Source organism: Taudactylus pleione, unplaced genomic scaffold (genome assembly GCF_031769625.1).
Source record: "Taudactylus pleione unplaced genomic scaffold, aTauple2 ptg000125l, whole genome shotgun sequence".
NCBI lineage: Eukaryota > Metazoa > Chordata > Amphibia > Anura > Myobatrachidae > Taudactylus > Taudactylus pleione.
Genome location: NW_028284527.1, coordinates 3,877,601 through 3,899,324, shown reverse-complemented (window position 1 = coordinate 3,899,324; position 21,724 = coordinate 3,877,601). Strand labels below are relative to the sequence as shown.

General features: G+C 42.4%; 1 protein-coding gene across 1 annotated transcript in view; it reads right to left on the bottom strand.

Moving 5' to 3' along the window:
* Positions 1-21,724, bottom strand: part of MOCS3 (molybdenum cofactor synthesis 3) — a 68,584-nt gene that overhangs the window by 20,109 nt on the left and 26,751 nt on the right. The window contains exons 5-10 of the mRNA XM_088472500.1: positions 15,278-15,352; positions 14,276-14,393; positions 6,176-6,284; positions 5,986-6,048; positions 4,901-5,064; positions 4,752-4,799 (exon numbers count right to left, since the gene is read on the bottom strand). Of these exons, the coding sequence (XP_088328626.1) occupies positions 4,752-4,799; positions 4,901-5,064; positions 5,986-6,048; positions 6,176-6,284; positions 14,276-14,393; positions 15,278-15,352 (577 nt within the window). The remainder of the gene's footprint in view (positions 1-4,751; positions 4,800-4,900; positions 5,065-5,985; positions 6,049-6,175; positions 6,285-14,275; positions 14,394-15,277; positions 15,353-21,724) is intronic.

The following is a 21,724-nucleotide window of genomic DNA, read 5'->3' as shown; positions in this document are numbered from 1 at the left end:
ACTAGCTCAGATGCAGTATACCAACACTGTAAATACTTAGGGGCTGATTTAATTAACTACAACGTCCCATAATATACTTGGGATATGTTTTTTTTGTGGGAAAAGGGCAACACAATAAATAAAACTCTGCTCATTTTTGATCAAATTAATAAAGAGGATCAGCATAAATATACCACAGCAATATTGTGCGAGAATACTACAGAACCTCGCAGTTAATTTAATGCGCCCCCAAGAGTTAGGAAAGTGTGTGACACTAGATTACTGCGAGACTCCATCATAAGAGTCTATCAATGTCCACGTTCCATCCCTTCCTGCCAGTCTAGTTTGAAAGTTTCACTGAACAGTTTCGAGTCAGCCACATCACGTCAGGGTTTGTTAGGCACATAAAGTCCCACACAAGGGAGGGATCAGTGGCTGCGGTGACTTGTGTGGCAAAGAACTCAATGTTTTTATTATATTTCAGCCAAGTAAGGGTTGGCTGCTAATTGACTGCAAACAGCAGCAGCAGCTAGGATGGATCTCAACTCCCAAATTAGTTGAGATGGTAAAAAACAAGGAGGAATGTATTGTAAATGCGTTCAGTTTTACTCATAAAAACATACTTAAATAGCAAATTAACAAAGTACAACTTCAAGTTTCGAGGGACATATTGCACAGCAAAATGTATTCTATAAAAAAGACAACAGTTGCTAAGAGTTGAAAAACCTAAATAGTATTTATGGAACAGATGGCCTTTTTGTTGCAGTACAGCAAATTAATACTAAATCACAGAAAATATAAAATGACTATGAAGTTCCCTCATCCAATTATAATTGAAACTACTCTAAAGGGGCCTATCCATTACCCGAGGTTTTGGTCGCATTGTTCACAAAGTCGGGTAATGGATAGCCGGCAAGGACCAGCAATGCGCGTGCACGCTGGGTCCTTGCTGACCCCGACTATCTGTGAAACATGCCTGTCAACCTGACTGCGTTCGTCAGGTTCGGCATGTTCAGAGTTAGGAGGTCGGGCTCCTGCACTGAATGATGTTCAGTCTTTCAGGTCCCCTAGTGGATAGGCCCCTTAATGCTTGGATAGAAAAATTAAAAGAAAATAAAACTTCATAAAATTCCAGTCAGTGGTTCCGAAGTGAGGCAAAACCTCAATAAACTACACCCAATTTCTTCAAGAGGAGAGAATTCCCCCCCCCCCCCCCCCCCAAACTGTTTGCTGACAGCTGGACTTCTGCTTTCATCAAACCCCATTACACATATTTATCTCTCTCCTGTTCCATAAATATTCAAAACTTGAGATGTATACTGAACAGGAGGTCTGACAGTTGTATGCTCGCTCCAGTCTATGTTCATTAAACACAAACTCATGACCAGCTGGCCTTAGATGATGTAGATTTACATTAACGGAACAATACATGTTTATGTTAAGTCAGTGATCTGCAAATATGGCAAGATCCTTCTAGGACAGTGGTTCCCAAACTTTTTTGAATCACGCCGCCCTAGAGTATCAACATTTTTTCCATGGCATACCTATACCACAAAAATCTCATTGAGAAATTTAACTAAATAGATAAATGAAGTAAATTGTGCTTATAGGTCACCCTTAGTTTCAGTTATGTGGTGGTTGACAGGGCTGCGCTTCTTTTGTCCACATATTTTTTGATTGGCAGTCATTAGCACTGGCTTTGCCTATCACACGGACTAAAAATCACTTTATTTGCTACTGGGCCACCAACCCAAGGCACCCCTGAAAGTGTCCTGATGGACCCAGTTTGGGAACCACTGTTCTAGGGAGTAAACTGTATGCGGATAACCTTATATTTATTCACATTTGTGCTAGCATGCCATGTTAAGCCCCAATTTATTGAGGTCCCTCTGTAAGGATAGCCAGAAATATTAGTGTCAGCACTTTGAAATTGTTTCTGGTGCCTACTAAAGATGAAACTTCTCAGTGCTAAATAAAATAAAGTTAAGCCATCACATCATTCAAGTAAATAAGTATAGTAATATAGCATAATCATGAAATGGATCAAATGGAGGATACATTACAAAACTCAGTGTCACCAAAAGACACAGATGTACCAACTCCTGTAGTGTACAGACACAAATGAAACAGATACCATGAGGTATATTTACTAAAGTGAGAGTGTTTAGAAATGGAGAATTTGCCCATAGCAACCAATCAGATTCTAGCTATTATCTTCTAGAAGGTGCTAGTTAAACACAGCGGGTAAAATAAGTGTTAAACAAATCAACATTTTTCTCAGTAAATATATTTGTAATGGGGCTATTGTAATGAAATGTTCAAATGTCAGGACAACAACCCATGCAATCCACACATGCAAAGAAATCAAACTATAGATGTCCATACATTAAGTTATGTGCAAAAATGTGAAATGACACAGGGAAAAAGTATTGAACACATGAAGAAAGGGAGGTGCAAAAAAGGCATGGAAAGCCAAGACGCCAGCTGAAATCTATCAGTAATTAGAAAGCAATCCTGCCCCTTGACAGTGCAAATTAATATAAGCTGGTTCAGTCCCAACAGGTGGCCTATAAAATGGTGTCTCATTACGAAGGTGTTACACAAAAAACATCTCATGATGGGTAAAAGCAAAGAGCTCTCTCAAGACCTTCGCAACCTTATTGTTGCAAAACATACTGATGGCATTGGTTACAGTAGGATTTCTAAACTTCTGAATGTTTCAGTGAGCACTGTTGGGGCCATAATTCGGAAGTGGAACGAACATCATTTCACCATAAACCAGGCACGCCCAGGTGATCCTGGCAAGATTTCTGACAGAGGAGTGAATAGAATTATCAGAAGAGTTGTAAAACCAAGAGCCAAAGACCACTTGCGGAGAGCTTCAGAAAGACCTGGAATCTGTAGGTACAATTGTTTCAAAGAAAACAATAAGTAATGCACTCAACTGCCATGGCCTGTATGCACGCTCACCACGCAGGACTCCATTGCTAAAGAAAAAGCATGTTATAGCTCGTTTAAAGTTTGCTGCACAACATTTGGACAAACCTGTGAAATACTGGGAGAATACAGTCTGGTCAGATGAGACCAAAATTGAACTCTTTGGATGCCATAATACGCACCATGTTTGGAGGAGAAATGGCACTGCACATCACCCCAGAAACACCATACCAACAGTGAAGTTTGGAGGTGGAAACATCATGGTGTGGGGCTGTTTTTCTGCATACGGTACTGGTATACTTCATATCTTTGAAGGAAGGATGAATGGAAAAAACGTACTGAGGCATTCTTGATAAAAATCTGCTGCCATCAACCAAAATTCTGAAGATGAAACGAGGGTGAACAGTTCAGCAAGTTAATGATCCCAAACACACACCCTCAATTGGTTTCAGAGAAAGGGAATAAAGCTGCTAGAATGGTCCAGCCAATCACCTGACTTGAATCCAATTGAAAATCTATGGAAAGAACTAAAGATCAGAGGGGGCCTGATTCAGAGCCGGACTCTCTGACCAGAGCGCTCGCTCTGAATCAGGGCCCTCCTACCTTAAAATGAAGCGGCCTCTTGGACGCTCGCATAGCTGTGGGTTACCACCCACAGCTTATGCGAGCGTCCATGATGATGGTCACGATGGTCAAGACCATCGCGACCATCGGGCTTGCGACGAGACCCTGCGGTAGGGTCTCACTGCCGCAAGCCCTGGAGTGATTTTGGCTCTATCAGAGCCAAAATCACTCCCACGGACATCACTAGTGATGTCAGTGGGGCCAGACCCAGACGGTAGGCGTTCCCATGGGAACGCCTCCGTCTGGCAGCCACGCCCCCGGCACGCCCACCAAAGGGGGCGTGCTGTCACTCACCATCGACAGCACGCCCCCTTTGGTGCGAGACCCATAACAACAGCTTGGCTGTCGCTATGCGGGTCTCGCGCATGCGCACGACGGAGCTCCCTCCGTCGTGCGCATTAGGGCACCATCGACCCGCTTGCGAGCGTCCTGCGCTTTGAAGAATGTTTGTGTGGAAGAATGGGCCAAAATCACACCTGAGCACTGGATGTGACTAGATTCCCCATACAGGAGGCGTCTTGAAGCTGTCATTACCAACAAAGGCTTTTGTACGAAGTATTAAATACATTTCTGTAAGTGTGTTCAATACTTTTTCCCTGTGTCATTTCACTTTATTGCACATAACTTAATTGATGGGACACCTATGGTTTGACCTCTTTGCATGTGTGGATTGCATGGGTTGTTGCTGACATTTGGTGAAAATGTGATTACAATAGCCCCATTACAAATATATTTACTGAGAAAAAAGTTAATGTGTTCAATATTTATTTTACCCGCTGTATATATAATCTTACAAGGCTTTCTATTCAAAGCAATTGGAGGTGAAGAGAGAACTTTTTTTTCAAAATCTAGAGTTTTCTACTCGTAATACAAAGTAAGTGAGACAGTAAGCCACTAAAGCAAACTGTTTACAACAGGGGTTCTCAACTACAGCACTGAAGTACCACTACCAACAGGTCAAGTTTTGTGGATTTCTTTAACCATGCACAGGTTTGTTATTCCACCTGTTTCCACAGACAGAAATCCTCAAACCATGACCTGTTTGGAAAACTTGAGGATTGAGGTTGAGAGCCACTGGTCTATAATAGAGGAAGTACAATGATGCATGGATGAAACCCCCAACCCCGCCCCCTTCCCCAACCACACAGAAGTAGCATTTTACATATAATTGTATGAAAAGTTGCAAAGCTCCTATTATCTGAGTCTCTTACCTGAACAGTCAGCCTTTCATCACCAGATAGCAAGTTTAATGTTCTGCACTATGATTCAAAATGGGAAAATACATTTACCAACACAGTGACACACAAATAACAGCAGTTATCTACTTTACATAGATAATTATCAAAATAATGTCTGGAACCTTGTCTGAAGCAGAAGAGCCACAGAATTCCTCATAATTTTCCAGGATTTTAAATTTGGAATGACTGCTACAGACTGCACAATCATTTTTTTTGCCTCGAATCTTTATGTTTCGGAATCGTCCATCCAGTGCATCATACATCAGCATAATACCCTTATACGATGCTGTAAATAAACCAGTTAAGGAGTTATAGGGGGAGATTTAATAGGTTACGATTTTGTGAAATACACGATTTTCGGGCGAGATATTAGTTACCGTATGTATTAGAGTGCGAGTACAGCCCAAATCAACAGAATCTTGAACCCACCGCTTTGTGCGTGGAGTCCCCCAATTTTTCCTTTACCAGCACTAGACTTGACCAGGCAGGTTTCATGAAACCATAGACGGGAGACCAGAAATGAGGGTAGCCCCCCCCACCTGGATTACACTAGCTCAAGACCTGTTGGCACCAGGGCTGGTTTTACCAGGTGAGTGGGTCCCGCAACAGAGTTAATGTAATGTAATAAGAACAGTTTTTAAAGATTAATTACTAGGTATAAATCCCAAATACTGCTGAGAGGTTGCCCAGTTAGAGGCTAGCTCACAACCTATTACATTTGGAGAGTTTCCCCTGAGGGTTCCTGCAACTTTAAAGCTCCTGGAAACCCACAACATGGTACATTTAGCCCAAAAAGTCACATGATTCCCCTGCCATAGAACACTTTTTCTGTTTGTTCATGAACAGCTGTAATTATATATAATATGTAAATATAATACAAGGAATACTGTCAGTGCTCCTTCTTTTATATTTTCCAATTCTTGTTTATATCGCTCAAAGAGCCTAATTAAGAATAATCATTTCTGTTTGCTACCTGGAGACACTTCTGATGCCAGAATTACAATATTGCCGTCCTTTTTGTTTTCTGCATTTGGATACCCGAGGTCTTCTAAAGCATATACACTACAGATTTACAGTAGTAAAGAACTTTTGGGACACATTCCCCTTTTATTATTTTAGTAATTACTTTATATTTAAATGCTGCTCGAGTGGGCACCTTTGTCTCTCATTATTTCCATAAATTCAGCATAGTTTGCTTAAAGGATACAGGACATCCCAGATGCTATTTTGAGAACTTCCAAAGCTTGTATGCAACCTATTATTCCAGGCACTAAAACACACATAAAAAGAACAAGTATTACATAAAGAGATGTAAAATATGAAAGCAATATGATCATATATTAAACAATTCCATCACATATATGGGTTATGAACCAATTATAGGTGGAAGAATTTACCGATTCCTAGCACTCCTCCATCTGCACAGTTTGTAACCGTTTCGGAAGGTGGTGGGACGGGGAATAAGCAACGGTAACATGGCCCACCTTGGTAATTATATACTGTTAACTACAAAAAAACAAAAACAAGTGTATTTATTGTTCATGAAAGCAAACAAACATTTGTCTTTTTCACTAATGTAATAAAATATAGACCAGGTTCTCTACTCAGGTCTTCAAGTAAACCCCCAATATATCATGTCTTTAGGTAATTATTGGCTTAGGAAAAACAGTTAAATGAACCCATTCAGGATTAAGGCTGGGTACACACGTAAAGATTTTCTGTCCAACCATCCAACTAGTTGATTGGTTGGAATGAAAATCTGGTAAGGTATGAAAGCAAATGACAAAGCAATTTGTTCCCAAATGCTGGAAAATGGACAAAAACTTTTGTTTGAACAAATTGTTTTAAGATCTGTATTGGTTTACTGCTTCACAATACCTTAACACCTGATTAGCTTACTTAACTTAAGTTACAAATAAATAAAGACACGGACAACAGAGCTTGGCTAAAAAAGGTCACAGCTTTTTATTTATAAATTAAATTCAATCAACCTAACCAGGGTGGCCAAGAGACGCTGCAACTCAGTTCTAGCTTTCACCTTGATCAATACTCGGAGGACGACTAAACGACCCCCCTTCAAGACGTACTAACGATGCGAGAGTCTCACTTCGATCCTGGGCCAATCCGAGGTGCTTTCGCACTAAAACAGCACCCGGGTCCCCCCGCAAAGAGGACAAATTCGCCAGGGGCAATGAGGGACAGTGCCCCCACAAAGTTGTCTTACGCCACCTAAAGCCACTGAGTTGCAGCGAACTCCCGCCAAAGCCAGGCCCTAAGGAAAGACTGGCCCACCACCCAAAAACTACACCAAAATTGAGAATAAATCCTTCACAAACAAACTGGTCCCCAAAGCATTCAAATGCACACCATCATGACGAAGGAACTTCCCAATATCACCAACCAAAAAGCCATGACTCACCAAAATTCCTCCAATTTTTTCCACATGCTTGGCAATCGCAACATTGGCTTTCCTACGCGCTCTCTCCAAAGCACCATACTTGCGTACTCCCCTCCATGTCAAACTAGGCATCATTTCAGACCATACAATCCGAATAGTGGGCCACTGCAAACGTATCTCGTCCATCACTTCATGAATCCTGACAATCAACTCCACACCTTTCAACTGGCCCACATCATTGCCACCAACATGTAAAACCAATATTTTTGGAACTCCCCACTTAGCCACCGATGAAACAATCAGTGCCAAAACAGATGCCACACGCAAGCCCCTTACACCAATCCAACGCACTCTAAACCTGCGAGGCCACAAAACCTGTTTTTGGGACAACACATATTTTTCCGCCCAAAAAATATATGAGTGACCAAGAAGCCACACCTGCCCCTCTTCTTCCGCCAATGCTGTGGAAAAAGAGAGAACCTAACCGTGAGAACCGCACCAAACCCAATTCCAACGGACACAACTTTAGTAACACATAGCAACTGACTAGCAGGGATGCAGAACTGGGGAAAACAGGAACCCGAGTGAAGAAGAAAAACCAAAAAACCTGCCCGTGAACCAAATGGGTCAAATCATGGCTAACGGGAGGAAAAATTAAAAATCCCTTCACACCCCCAATTGCTCAACGCTAACCGTTGACCAATTGGCGGGTAAGCAACGTTTTCGGGTTAACGCAGGGTGCGCCCCTATACCTTATCGCAACGCACGTACTTTTTATATGCAGCTGACTTCCAACGCCCCACCTTCTGAATGTCCTGCACAGATGCCCCTGAGAGGGCCGCACAAGTAGCAGCGCCAATACGAAAAGAATGCGTGCCATACTCTGAAAAATTCAAACCCAACTCTAACAAACCTTTCTTAAAAACCGCTGCAAATTGAAACTTGGTCAGAGGAGTGCCATCCGCATGAATTAGCCACTGCGCACCCCCACTAGGACGTAACTCCATAAACCTTGCAGCTAACTGAACTGGACAGATGTCTAAATCCCTATTCTTATGCAGAGTAACCCATTTCCCCCTGCCTGTTTGATCTGTTTTGGAGAAACGCAGCTTGCAAAGTATCGCTGAGTCACGAAAAACAATGTCTTAACAAAAGACCAGAAACTGTGGAAGTTTTATTGCTAGACACTACCTCGCTAACACGAAACGCCCCAAAAAATGCTACCGCAAAAGCAAGCCTAAAAAGAAAAGTTTCATAAGAATCAACCGCTATCTTTCCCATTGAAGTCAACAAGCCAGACAAAAGCTGCAAATCAATTGGCCGGCGAGAGTCTGAACGTGCTGGCGACCCCTTAGCCCAACCCCTCAAAGCCTTTACTAACACGAAAGCCTTGGTGGGATCATGTAAACCTTTTAATTTGCAGAAAAAGGAGATACCAGCAAGCGCGGAACCTATAAACGCTCTAGGTCTGCCCTGCTGATATCTAAACCAAACAAAAGATGAAATCAACTGTTCCGGAGACTTACCCTCCACGTCTGGGAGAGCACAATGCGTGCACCAATCCCGCCAAGCGGCTGAGTAAGCCCGGAAAGTCGATGGAGCAAGCGACTTTAATGCCAAACCTTCTAAGCCGGCCTGATAATCTGCCACACAAACGAGGGGCATACCAAACCAACGTTAGAAGCCGACGGCACAAGCGCCCGGAAGCGATCAAATTGAAAACGGGACAGCGCGTCTGCAATGTCATTACACACCCCTGGCACATGCTTCGCCCTGAATCTAATATTAAACTCCAAGCAGCGCAAAACTAAATGCCGAAGCAAACGCAAAACTAAATGTGAAGACGAACGCTGGTTGTTGATGGCATGAACCACACCCAAATTGTCGCACCAAAATACTACATGACAGTTGCTCAGTAGCACGGACCAAAGTTCAACTGATACGACAATTGGAAAAAGTTCCAGCAGCAACAAGTTGTCCGTCAAACCCTCCTCGCGCCAAGCTATCGGCCACGGAGCCGCGCACCATTCCCCATTGAAAAAGGCCCCAAAACCGGACGATCCGGCCGCATCCGTAAAAAGTTGCAACGAACTGTTCGCTAACGGAGGCGAAGGCCAAATGCGTTCGCCATTAAAGTGTATCAAAAACCTATTCCACATACGAAGATCCTCCTTTATCTCCACGGACAGGCGAATGTAGTGATGCGGCCGAACCACGCCAGCTGTTGCCCTCTCCAATATTCTACAAAAAACCCTACCCACTGGAAAAATGCGGCAAGCAAAATTTAAGGAGCCGAGGAGAGACTGAACTCTACGTAACCTAACCGAATCTTCTGCTAAGCAGACCTCAATAAGACCCCTCAGTTTCTCAACCTTATCAATGGGAAGTCTACAACAGCCCTCCAACGTATCTATCTCAATTCCCAAATAAGATAAACAAACAGACGGACCCTCTGTCTTTTCATTAGCAACGGGAACACCTAAATCTCTAAATAAGGACTGCGCAGAAAAAAGGAGGTCAGAACAAACGTCACTTCTTCCTGGACCAATAAAGAGAAAATCATCTAAATAGTGTGCTATGCCCTTTTGTCCGGTCCCGGCATGTAGACACCACTGAAGAAAGGAGCTGAATTTCTCAAAATAGGCACAGGAAACCGCGCAGCCCATAGGTAAACACTTATCTACAAAATAACCCGAATCTAACCTAAAACCCAGAAATCTCATGGCCTCAGGATACATTGGTAATAAACGAAACGCTGATTCTATATCTAATTTTGCCAACAAAGCGCCATGCCCAAAACTACGAACTAAGTTCAAGGTATCGTCAAATGATTGGTAAACGACCCTACGACAATTCTCTGGTATGGCATCATTAACAGAACCTCCCAGCGGATATGAGAGATGCTGAATCAAACGAAACTTGCCCGGCACTTTTTTAGGAACTACTCCCACTGGCGAAATACAGAGATTATGCAAGGGAGGACAAGGAAAAGGACCCTCCATCCTCCCCAGCAAAACCTCCGCACGCACTTTAACCCTCAATTCCCCGGGAAAATCCCTGGCAGAGCGCAAATTCTGGGATGCCCTAACTATCAACTGCCTGTCTATGGGCAAACGAAAACCTACTGAAAAACCTTCGTAAAGAAAAAGTGCATCCTCTCTACATGGGTATAAATGTAACCATCTAAGAAGAGAATCTAAATGAACTGGAGAACAAGCCTTAACTAGCACTCTTGTGCCCCTCGGCACGGTCCTGGGTAATACCTCCTGCCCCACGTCGACAGTCCTTGGCCGGATGCTCACCTCCACAGAGACGACAGGAGTGGCGAAAGCGACACCCCGACCCCCTAGTACATTTGGAGTCGTTATAGGCAAAGCATTTCCCTCTCCCCACTCCTGTCGACCCCTGTCTGCTGGCAGCATAGCTTTTCCGAGGAGGCGCACCGTCCAAGGGAGGCCGACGCTGTTGAGAGACCTCTAACCATACCTCAACATCCTTAACCCCGAAAGGAATAACTGAAGAACCGTCATGTTTTTTCCTAAATTGTGAATCATATTCACGCCATGCCAAGTTACGAGACCTGACGAACATGTCGAGCACTAAAAATAGATACCTGAGAATGTTAACGTGCTCCTGCGCCCTGGTCTCCAAATAACATGTCGCAAATATGAGCATGCCTTTCAACCAAGTATTAAAGCTGCAAAAAGCATCTTCCCCCATGCCTCCCGATTTTTTAGCCTGCGCCAAGCCTTTCTTCATGTCATCTGTGAGCGCAAAAAGGTCTACAAATTTCCCTTTACGAATTTTGCCTTTTACACTTTTCCGCAAGCCTCGTAGCACCGCGGTATTCGCGCAATGCACTGTATCTGCCCCTGCCTCCTGCGCTTTTGCCCCTGACTCATCAGACTTCTTAGTCTCGCTACCTGACTTTTTCGCCAGCCGTCGCGCAACCAGTCTAGCAATTTTACGGGGGCGAGCGGGGGAACCAGAAGAGTGAGATGAAGAAGAAGAGCCAGAAGAAGACAAAGGAGTTTCATACTCACCGGAACCAGATGGAAGCGGATCCGCTTCCGCAGACTTCTCCCTTGACGACGCCACAGCTTCGGATACCGGTGCCGAATCTTCCTGTCCCGAAGCAGGCAACGAAAGAACCGCGGACACCTCACCACCTGGACCATCAGATACTTCTAGGCCTGGAACTAAGGAAGACGCGTGAGCCACCGCAGAAACAGACCTGGAAACCTCCGACGTGGGGAGAGACATGGTGACCGGCTTAGGAGGAGGAATGGCTGGCGCCCGTGGAAGAGGCGACAAACTGGGCGGGGGCAAAGAAAAGGTGGTTTGGCCAGAGTGCGTGCTGCAAGATTACACTGAAGGCAAAGGCGGGGGCGCGGCCGAGGCAGGTGGGTAAACATGCCAAGCTGGCATGTAAGGGTACTGAAATTGCGCATTCTGAAAAGCAGGAGGATATGCCGGAGGGGCCGCGAAATGGGGAGAATAAAAGGGGGCAGGAGGAACAGCAACAGAAGATGTAAAGATCGGAGGAGCTCCGCCTGAGCTCTAAGAAGTCTGACCCCAAGAAGGGCCTGCCATAGAAAGGGGGGGTGGCACATTAAAGGAGGGTGCCTGGCTGCCGGCCGGAGTGTACCATGGAGGTTGAATCGAAACTGGCACCATGTGCCCAAATGATACTCCAGCGAATGGAGTCGCGGGCAAAGTTGGGGAGCTTAAACGCTGCACTGAACCCCCCGAAAAATGTGAAAAGGTGCCTGGGAAATAGGGAGACCCCGCACCTAAAATGGCCACCTGAGGCAAGATGGCCGCCGGGCCCGCCGCATGGGCCAGGCCGGCTGGGCCACTGGAAATCAAAGCGGCGGAGGTCGCAGCCGGGGTGTATACACCCCCACCGGACCCAACATAAGGCCAGGACGGGGCTGAGGTCAGGTGACCCCCGCTGACCGCATGGGGCAGACCCGCGGCAAACGCCGCGCGCACGTCCCCGACGCCGCCGAGGGCCCCCACAGGCGCCGCGGCCAAAGCCGGTATGGTAGGGGATCCCAGCAGCGCCGAAGGAGACGCGACGCCGACCGGAGTAAGGGTGAGTGGAAGGGGATGTCCGGGCGCGACGCGCGGCGGAGAACCAGGGACCGCGACGCTGCCAGAAGAGCTGGCGCCGGGGCGTGGTGGGAAAGCAGCCGGGCCAGATACTGACGCGCCCGGGGAAAGGGTGCAGGCAGAGGAGGGAGCGGACCCAGCAGTCACTGGGGAGCCGACGGCAAGCGGGGCAGAGCTGCTCGGGGAAGATAAATGTAACTGGGAAGGGGAGGATGGGGGAGATAAGCGGGCTGGCACAGAGCGCAGAGAACATGCAAATTCAGCCAGCCTGCGGGGAGGGGGGGCATCGCGACGAGGACGGGACATGGTGAAAGAGACAGTTGGTAATAAATAGATAGGATAAATATGCAATTGATACTCAGCCTTTCCGAAATTCCACTGCAAAAGAGGCTGAGCTGCCCTCAAACCCTGCCTTATATATCCTCCATTTAACTCCTCCCTCTGCCTATAGGATGAACTGACCACCTGACACAAACCACTCACTCAGCCAACAGGCTGTCATATACAAAACACCTTGCAGAAACCATCAATCTTATCTATCCTCAATCCTTTACAGATTTCGTCTACCAATATCAAACATTAAACAAACTTGTCTGACGACCATTTTCATCTGTTTTCTGGCATTTAGGAGCAAATTGCTGATCATCAGTTACTCCCATATGTTACCAGATTTTCATTCCAACCAATCAACTAGTTGGATGGTTGGACAGAAAATCTATGTGTGTGTATGCAGCTTTAGAATGTGTGAAGGCCAGAGTGGAGAACATGTATCCCTAGACAGACCCAAGTTGCTTTAAAGACAATTCTTCTCAATACCACAATGCATAGATGGGCTCTTCTGAAAACCATAAATGATGTTATATATAGAGACATATTATTACATAATACAGCATAAAGAAAGAAGATGAAGAACCCTGTCATAAGACTTACACCCAACTAATTTTATTTGTGACTCAGCCCAAGAACGATCCAACTGCCTCTTAATGCTCATAATGTTGTTAAAGGAGGTTGCACATAAGACATAACGGGATATATTTACTAAAGTGATATTTTTTAGAAGTGGAAATGTTACCCATAGCAACCATCATTCTAGCCATTATCTTCTAGAAGGTGCTAGTTAAATGTTGATTGGTTGTTATGGGCAACATCTCCACTTCTAAAAACTCTCACTTTAGTAAATATACCCCAATGTCTTGGTTCTAACTAGGGAGGCCAATCCTGGGATCGGATGGCCGGAATTGAATCCCGGGATTGGAAGCCTCCAATCCCGATACCCTAATTGGTCACAAATGTTTTTTTTTTTTTTTTAAATGCTGGGCAGCACTGAGCACCTCCAGCAAAGTGCTATGATGCTGCCTGACTCCCCCTTCCCCTGGCTGTGCGCACTGCACAGCGTGACTTGAGGACAGAGGTTACGCTGCGCAGCCCTGCGCCGGATGGAACACCCACTCACCCCTCTACATGGCCATGCTGTAGTTTCCCTTCCTCCGTCGCCGCCCAGTAAATTACTGTGGGGGCTGGGCGGGGGGGGGGGTTTATTTTTTTTTTAACCCAGGCCAATCCCGGATATCCTGGGGATCCCCCGATTGAGTTTTTTTCAATCCCGAGTCCCGGGATTGAAAAAACGGCCCGGGATTGGCCTCCCTAGTTATGACAGTCCAGCATTAACATATAATCTTGGAAAATCAGTGCTCTAATGTTCCCTTGGGGAAATCTCTGGCAATACCCATTCATTCAAAATAAAAAGTTTTATATTTACATAGATCATTTTGGACCTGAGGCATGACCAGCTTGTTGTTGTGGAAGCACATGAAGTTTACCATCTCCCTACTTACAGCCTTGAAACGATAAATAATTTCAATTAACTGCCTACTCCACCTTTTACTCACCTGGAATTACATTGCATGCATACAAATAATGCATAATTCAAATTTCAACAAAGAAAGTTGAAGGCGCTTCCAAAGTTACGTGAGCAGCCACTTACCTGGCCTTCCCATCTAAGTGCACTGGCAGATACTAATGGCTTCCCAGCTGTCACACACGCATCGTTGACCAAATATCTAGTAGGGACATTATCAGAGCAATCCGCTATTACATTATATGTTAAATATTAATTAAGGATAATAGATTGGCGATGAATGTGGTTCTGTCTAATACAGATGTGTCCTCATACATCTAGCCTAAATACGTCATGTGGCACCAGATGCCTGACATAAGTGAGCCGCCAGGTTCCTTCAGACTCTGCTAGTGCCGAGCGTCTATTTCACCCAAAAATGCATCCTAGTCACAATGCGATGTACTAGTATGCACCAGAAGACTGTGCTGATTAATTTGATATGCAACACTTGTATATCTGTATGTGACAGTCTGTAAATGAAGCACAATGGAACTTGGCCTGCGAAAAAAGCTGCGCCCACTGATTCAGAGACTGACACACACAGATATACAAGTGTTGCATATCAAATTAATCAGCAGTGTCTCATGGTGCATCCTAGTTGCATCACACTGCGACCAAAATGAATTTGTCGCGCCAAGAGGGGCTGCAGCAAGAATGTATAAGGACACATCTGTATATGTCAATCTGAGGGCCATCGTAAAACTTCTAAACGTGTTATGTAATCCAAAACTCAACACAACACAAGCTTTTCAAGATATCACCTCTCATGCACATCAGCTATTAAATTACTTGTCTGAGGGAATCAATGTGATAGCATTGCCTTGTTTAACATTTTCAGTGTAAGAGTAGGACTGACCAGATCAGCAAGACTCTGGTGCAGATGGTCAGCTCAACAGATATTGCAATACTTGGAATCACAATTCCCTGATTTTATATACTGTAGAATGTAGCGTCATAGTACGCAGTATATGGTAAGTGCAGTTTCCATAATATTTACTATATATAGATATATAATGGGTTGCACTGTATGTGTATTAATATATTTATAGTTTTGTAATTTTATTTTATCTTTACACTAATAAAGGATATTGCTGAATAAGCTTCAGAGCATTCCCAGGGTTCAGCATCATCAGATATGGAACATATTCAACTGACGGATTCAATCTGAAAAAGGCAGATATAAAAAAGAAACAGCATGTTCTTTAATACTTGGTACTATCCAAAGTCTTATAAACGGCATCATAAACAATGCCCAAAGGTTTAATGGCAAATCAATTAGTACAATACATTACTGTGTTTAGCATCAAGCTGAACTGAATAAAAAGATGAATGAGAAAGGTGGATTTGAGGAGATAAGGGAAGTTGTTTTATTCAATGTATTTTCGTCTTTCTTTACAAAGGAAGATACAATACTAAGAATTATGTTATGTCATAACAGCCCTTGCACAGCATTATATTAATGCGGCTATAAAAGTACAAAGTCCAGATGTTATTCATCCACATGTGCTGAATGAACTATGTACAGTTGTGGTTAAATGATTATGGCTTACATGTACAATCTTCTTTATACCCAAATCAGTACAGTCTTCTTTATACCCATATCAGTACAGTCTTCTTTATACCCGAATCAGTACAGTCTTCTTTATACCCAAATCAGTACAGTCTTCTTTATACCCATATCAGTACAGTCTTCTTTATACCCGAATCAATACAGTCTTCTTTATACCCATATCAGTACAGTCTTCTTTATACCCGAATCAATACAGTCTTCTTTATACCCGAATCAATACAGTCTTCTTTATACCCGAATCAGTACAGTCTTCTTTATACCCAAATCAGTAGTCGTCTTTATACCCAAATCACTAGTCTTCTTTATACCCAAATCAGTACAGTCTTCTTTATACCCAAATCAGTACAGTCTTCTTTATACCCAAATCACTACAGTCTTCTTTATACCCAAATCACTACAGTCTTCTTCATACCCGAATCAATACAGTCTTCTTTATACCCAAATCAGTACAGTCTTCTTTATACCCAAATCAGTACAGTCTTCTTTATACCCAAATCAGTACAGTCTTCTTTATACCCGAATCAGTAGTCTTCTTTATACCCAAATCACTACAGTCTTCTTTATACCCAAATCAATACAGTCTTCTTTATACCCAAATCAGTACAGTCTTCTTTATACCCAAATCACTAGTCTTCTTTATACCTAAATCACTACAGTCTTCTTTATACCCGAATCAATACAGTCTTCTTTATACCCAAATCACTACAGTCTTCTTTATACCCAAATCAGTAGTCTTCTTTATACCCAAATCAGTAGTCTTCTTTATACCCAAATCACTAGTCTTCTTTATACCCAAATCACTAGTCTTCTTTATACCCAAATCACTAGTCTTCTTTATACCCAAATCACTAGTCTTCTTTATACCCGAATCAGTACAGTCTTCTTTATACCCGAATCAGTACAGTCTTCTTTATACCTGAATCAGTACAGTCTTCTTTATACCCAAATCAGTACAGTCTTCTTTATACCCAAATCAGTACAGTCTTCTTTATACCCAAATCACTAGTCTTCTTTATACCCAAATCACTACAGTCTTCTTTATACCCAAATCAGTACAGTCTTCTTTATACCCAAATCAGTACAGTCTTCTTTATACCCAAATCAGTACAGTCTTCTTTATACCCAAATCAGTACAGTCTTCTTTATACCCGGATCAGTACAGTCTTCTTTACACCCGGATCAGTACCATAGGAGTTCCAGAAAGCAGATGTGTGCATAAGGTTTAGAAAGGGAGCAAAACGGAACCCATGAAATGAAACACCAAAGTGTCTGCCATGTTAGGACCCTGTGCTGCACCGCTCAGGAGACAATCAACAGTCAGGTAGAATGTGTCATCACATTGTAAGGAACAGGCTGTCATGCCTCAATGTAAGCCTGGTGAAATAACCAAAGTAATAAAACTCTCGTGGGCATCCTAAAGAAACAAGAAATCATGCATTCTATGCATTTTAACGGTCCTATGGGCGTAGGTCAAGGCAGTAGCCTTCTTCCAGTTACCCATGTTGTGATTAAAATGGAACTTGGAGACCGCTTTGGGCTGAAAGGAATGCTCAATCTGAACAGCAGCCTGGACTTCATGAAAAAAGAAATATGGAGACCTGCAAGACTGAATTCCCAGCTCAGAAACTCAAAAAATAGATTGCTTTTTGAAAGTTCACATTTCTGCCCTAATTCTCAAGCACCAGTCCAGTCCATCCCAGCATATAAATAAATGGGCTATATAGAAAGAAAATGTAGGAAACTCCTTCCTTTCACACCAGGGCCTAGACTGACTTAGTAGTGGTGGCTTTTGCAAACTGTTACTTCTAGGCTGGTTTTTGTCCCTGGAATTTAAAACAGCAATAATATTACATTTAAACATGATATTAAATGCAAAAGCAGTCACTAAACCTAGCCCCACATCTTCAATATCCTGTGATAATAATAAACCAGCTTTCTGCCCATGAACATGGTCTGAATTATGCAGTCCGGGAAACCCTTAAGATCTTTAGCTCATGGCTTCAACAACTGCTCAGTTATAAGTCAGCCAAGGCAAACTTTGGTTATGAAAAGGTCCATGACTTAGTAGAAGACCTGTTTCTAGATTCTGACTACACAACAGGACCTTCTGCATTGCTGAGAATGTGTGTGTACCATCAAAGAAAAGAAAAAGTATTCCTATCACGGGGCACTCAAAAACAACCACATATAATTAATTTCTAAATCCACATAACCACCAGATACAGCAATATTAGTGGACCATGTTATACCAATTTGTTAAAACTTAACCTTTAATCAATCCTTGGATTGGATACAGCGAAATATATTTTTATTTTTTATTATTTTATAATTTAATTTAAAATATTCACAGTTTTGAATCCACCCCACAATATTTACCATTGATAATACATTGGGACTAATATAAATATGTCTCTCATGAGCGTCTGTAGACAACGGACTTCTATTGTATCAACAAGTATAATAGCTCTGGGTATGAATAACCAGAATTAGTATCATAATTGACATATATTAATTCTTCATATTGTAGGCATCATTCATACGATGAGATACATATATCGGTTGCCAGTTTGATTATTAACACTGACGTGTCATAAATGGTTCTAGGGCCAATTATTGGTGCCCACTGATCTTAGTCCTATAGTCTAACAGACGCCCATAATATTTTATTTGGTATAGTGGGGATGGTTAGAACCTGAACATACGTCACATCCTAGGTATATCCCTAAATAGGATGTGTCAGAATTAGTATTTAAAATAGAAAACACACAATAAAATCATTAATTCCACCTAACAAAGTTAGTGAGTTGATGTTGCTGAAATTAACCACACAAATTGCTCTATAATTTATTACGAACGTCTGTAATGAGCGGATGCGTATTAGTTAACCTTATTATTATATCTCTATGTGAATAAAGCTCTTAATAGTATCCTTATTGATACCAAGAGATCACCTTCTGCTATTCAGTGCTCCTATGATTAAGCTCACAGCGAAACGCGCGTCAGGAGACACGCGATGCACGCTGCAGAGCGTGTGTAGTGTGTATGTCCATATGTTGTAACCACTTTACAAGCATAATGTTATTTATGTACACGAACGTCTGGATAGTATAGGGTATTGAACAGTGGGTGCATGTGATCTAATATCCACAGTCATCTATGCTATACATTTAGTTGAACCACTTAACGGGCGTGTGTGACCCAATATTAATAGATGCCTGAGAAGTAATTATACCAAGTAATAAGCGGGCGCGTGTGACCCGGTATTTATAGTTATTTGAGAATTAGTTATATTAGATGATAAGCGGGGACGCATGACCTGTTATCTAGTGGCATTTTTTGCCATACATTTAGACAGTACCTTTAGTAGGTGTATGTGATCTGACACTCACAGGTATCTAGTGAGGCAATGAAAGAGGTATTAAGTATCAAGCGGGCAAGTGTGACCAGCGATTCAAAATCATTTTAAGATCTACATTAGATATTAAGCGGGCGCATGTGACCCGGTACTTATGCAGGAGACGTGTGTCATGGGTTAATATATACACTCGCAATATTGTAAGTTATTTATTAACGAGCACCTGTGACTCTATATATTCAGAGTGTCTAGGGAGGCACTTATGCCAGATACTAAACCTAATTGACTAAACGGACATGTGTGACCTGATACTTAATATCAGTCAAGATATGTTAATATCAGGGACTGAGTGAGCGCATGTGACTCGATCTGTAGAGATATCCAATAAGCATTTATGCCAGTTATTGAGCCTATAACTACTATGTATGAGACATTAAATCTATTCAAGGGATTATAATTATTAGGATATCTTTGCTAAATTAAATTAAACTTGCTTTGTGTTCTTTCACAATATCATTGGAAGACATGATTTATGTTTGCAGTAATCAACCCTCTGCCAACACATTAACCTGTGCTAAGGAAATTGCAGCTAATATTACCGTATTTGTGTGATAATCGTGAGAGATACATTAGCTCAGAGGGATACACTGATGTAAATTAATACTATGTATCCAGGGTTGGAAGAAAATAAATGTGTCACAAATAGACTATCAGATGAATGCCTCATGGACTTATATGTCAGATCGGCTACATTAAATAAGACTGTTAAGTAGATTGATACTGACCCCTGAATAGCAGAAGGTGATCTCTTGGTATCAATAAGGATACTATTAAGAGCTTTATTCACATAGAGATATAATAATAAGGCTAACTAATACGCATCCGCTCATTACAGACGTTCGTGTACATAAATAACATTATGCTTGTAAAGTGGTTACAACATATGGACATACACACTACACACGCTCTGCAGCGTGCATCGCGTGTCTCCTGACGCGCGTTTCGCTGTGAGCTTAATCATAGGAGCACTGAATAGCAGAAGGTGATCTCTTGGTATCAATAAGGATACTATTAAGAGCTTTATTCACATAGAGATATAATAATAAGGTTAACTAATACGCATCCGCTCATTACAGACGTTCGTAATAAATTATAGAGCAATTTGTGTGGTTAATTTCAGCAACATCAACTCACTAACTTTGTTAGGTGGAATTAATGATTTTATTGTGTGTTTTCTATTTTAAATACTAATTCTGACACATCCTATTTAGGGATATACCTAGGATGTGACGTATGTTCAGGTTCTAACCATCCCCACTATACCAAATAAAATATTATGGGCGTCTGTTAGACTATAGGACTAAGATCAGTGGGCACCTATAATTGGCCCTAGAACCATTTATGACACGTCAGTGTTAATAATCAAACTGGCAACCGATATATGTATCTCATCGTATGAATGATGCCTACAATATGAAGAATTAATATATGTCAATTATGATACTAATTCTGGTTATTCATACCCAGAGCTATTATACTTGTTGATACAATAGAAGTCCGTTGTCTACAGACGCTCATGAGAGACATATTTATATTAGTCCCAATGTATTATCAATGGTAAATATTGTGGGGTGGATTCAAAACTGTGAATATTTTAAATTAAATTATAAAATAATAAAAAATAAAAATATATTTCGCTGTATCCAATCCAAGGATTGATTAAAGGTTAAGTTTTAACAAATTGGTATAACATGGTCCACTAATATTGCTGTATCTGGTGGTTATGTGGATTTAGAAATTAATTATATGTGGTTGTTTTTGAGTGCCCCGTGATAGGAATACTTTTTCTTTTCTTTGATTATATTCAATCTATTCCTGGGTGCACCCCCCTTGGTGAAAGTCCAATAATAATTATATAAAATCCAGTAGGGGTTTAATAACAACATTTTGTCATAATGGAGTATTAGGAGTCTGTGCGGATCTTTTTAACTCCTCGATGTAATGTGTCTGTACCACAACCATCCTGATCAGTTTGGTGCTACCAGGATCACCTGGACTTCTTTTATCTTCACTTTTTGCTACTGTATGAAAAAGGTAAATCACATAGAAGTCCAAAGATACTGACATGGTGTCTACCAGTAAGGCCTTCTTGATCCCTGAGAAACTAATCCTCTCACCAATGTGTCTGAAGAAATCAAACCACTAGTCCTGGAAGAGGAGGAGACATACACCATAGACCTTTTTGATCCCTGAGAACTAATTCTCTCACCAATGTGCCTGTGGAGGAATCAAACCTGGAAGAGGAGGAGATGGACACTACAGGAGATACAGGGTAGGTACCCGGACCATCATGAAGATTATCTGTCCGAAAGCTTGTGAGCTGGACACTTAGGTGCCAAGACTCTTTTCCTATCTGTTGACATCCACAAGGAATGAAGGTTTGTTCTTTCAACTTTGGTGTGCAGGTATTAACAGGAAGCTCTTTCCCCCGTAGCCAGGGAAATTAACTTTTCAGGTTCAGTACCAACATGAATTCTCTAGATATGGGCAGGGACTCAAAGGACCCTTTGGCTTCTACATCCGCCACCCTGTCCAGAGGGCAGAGCATGTT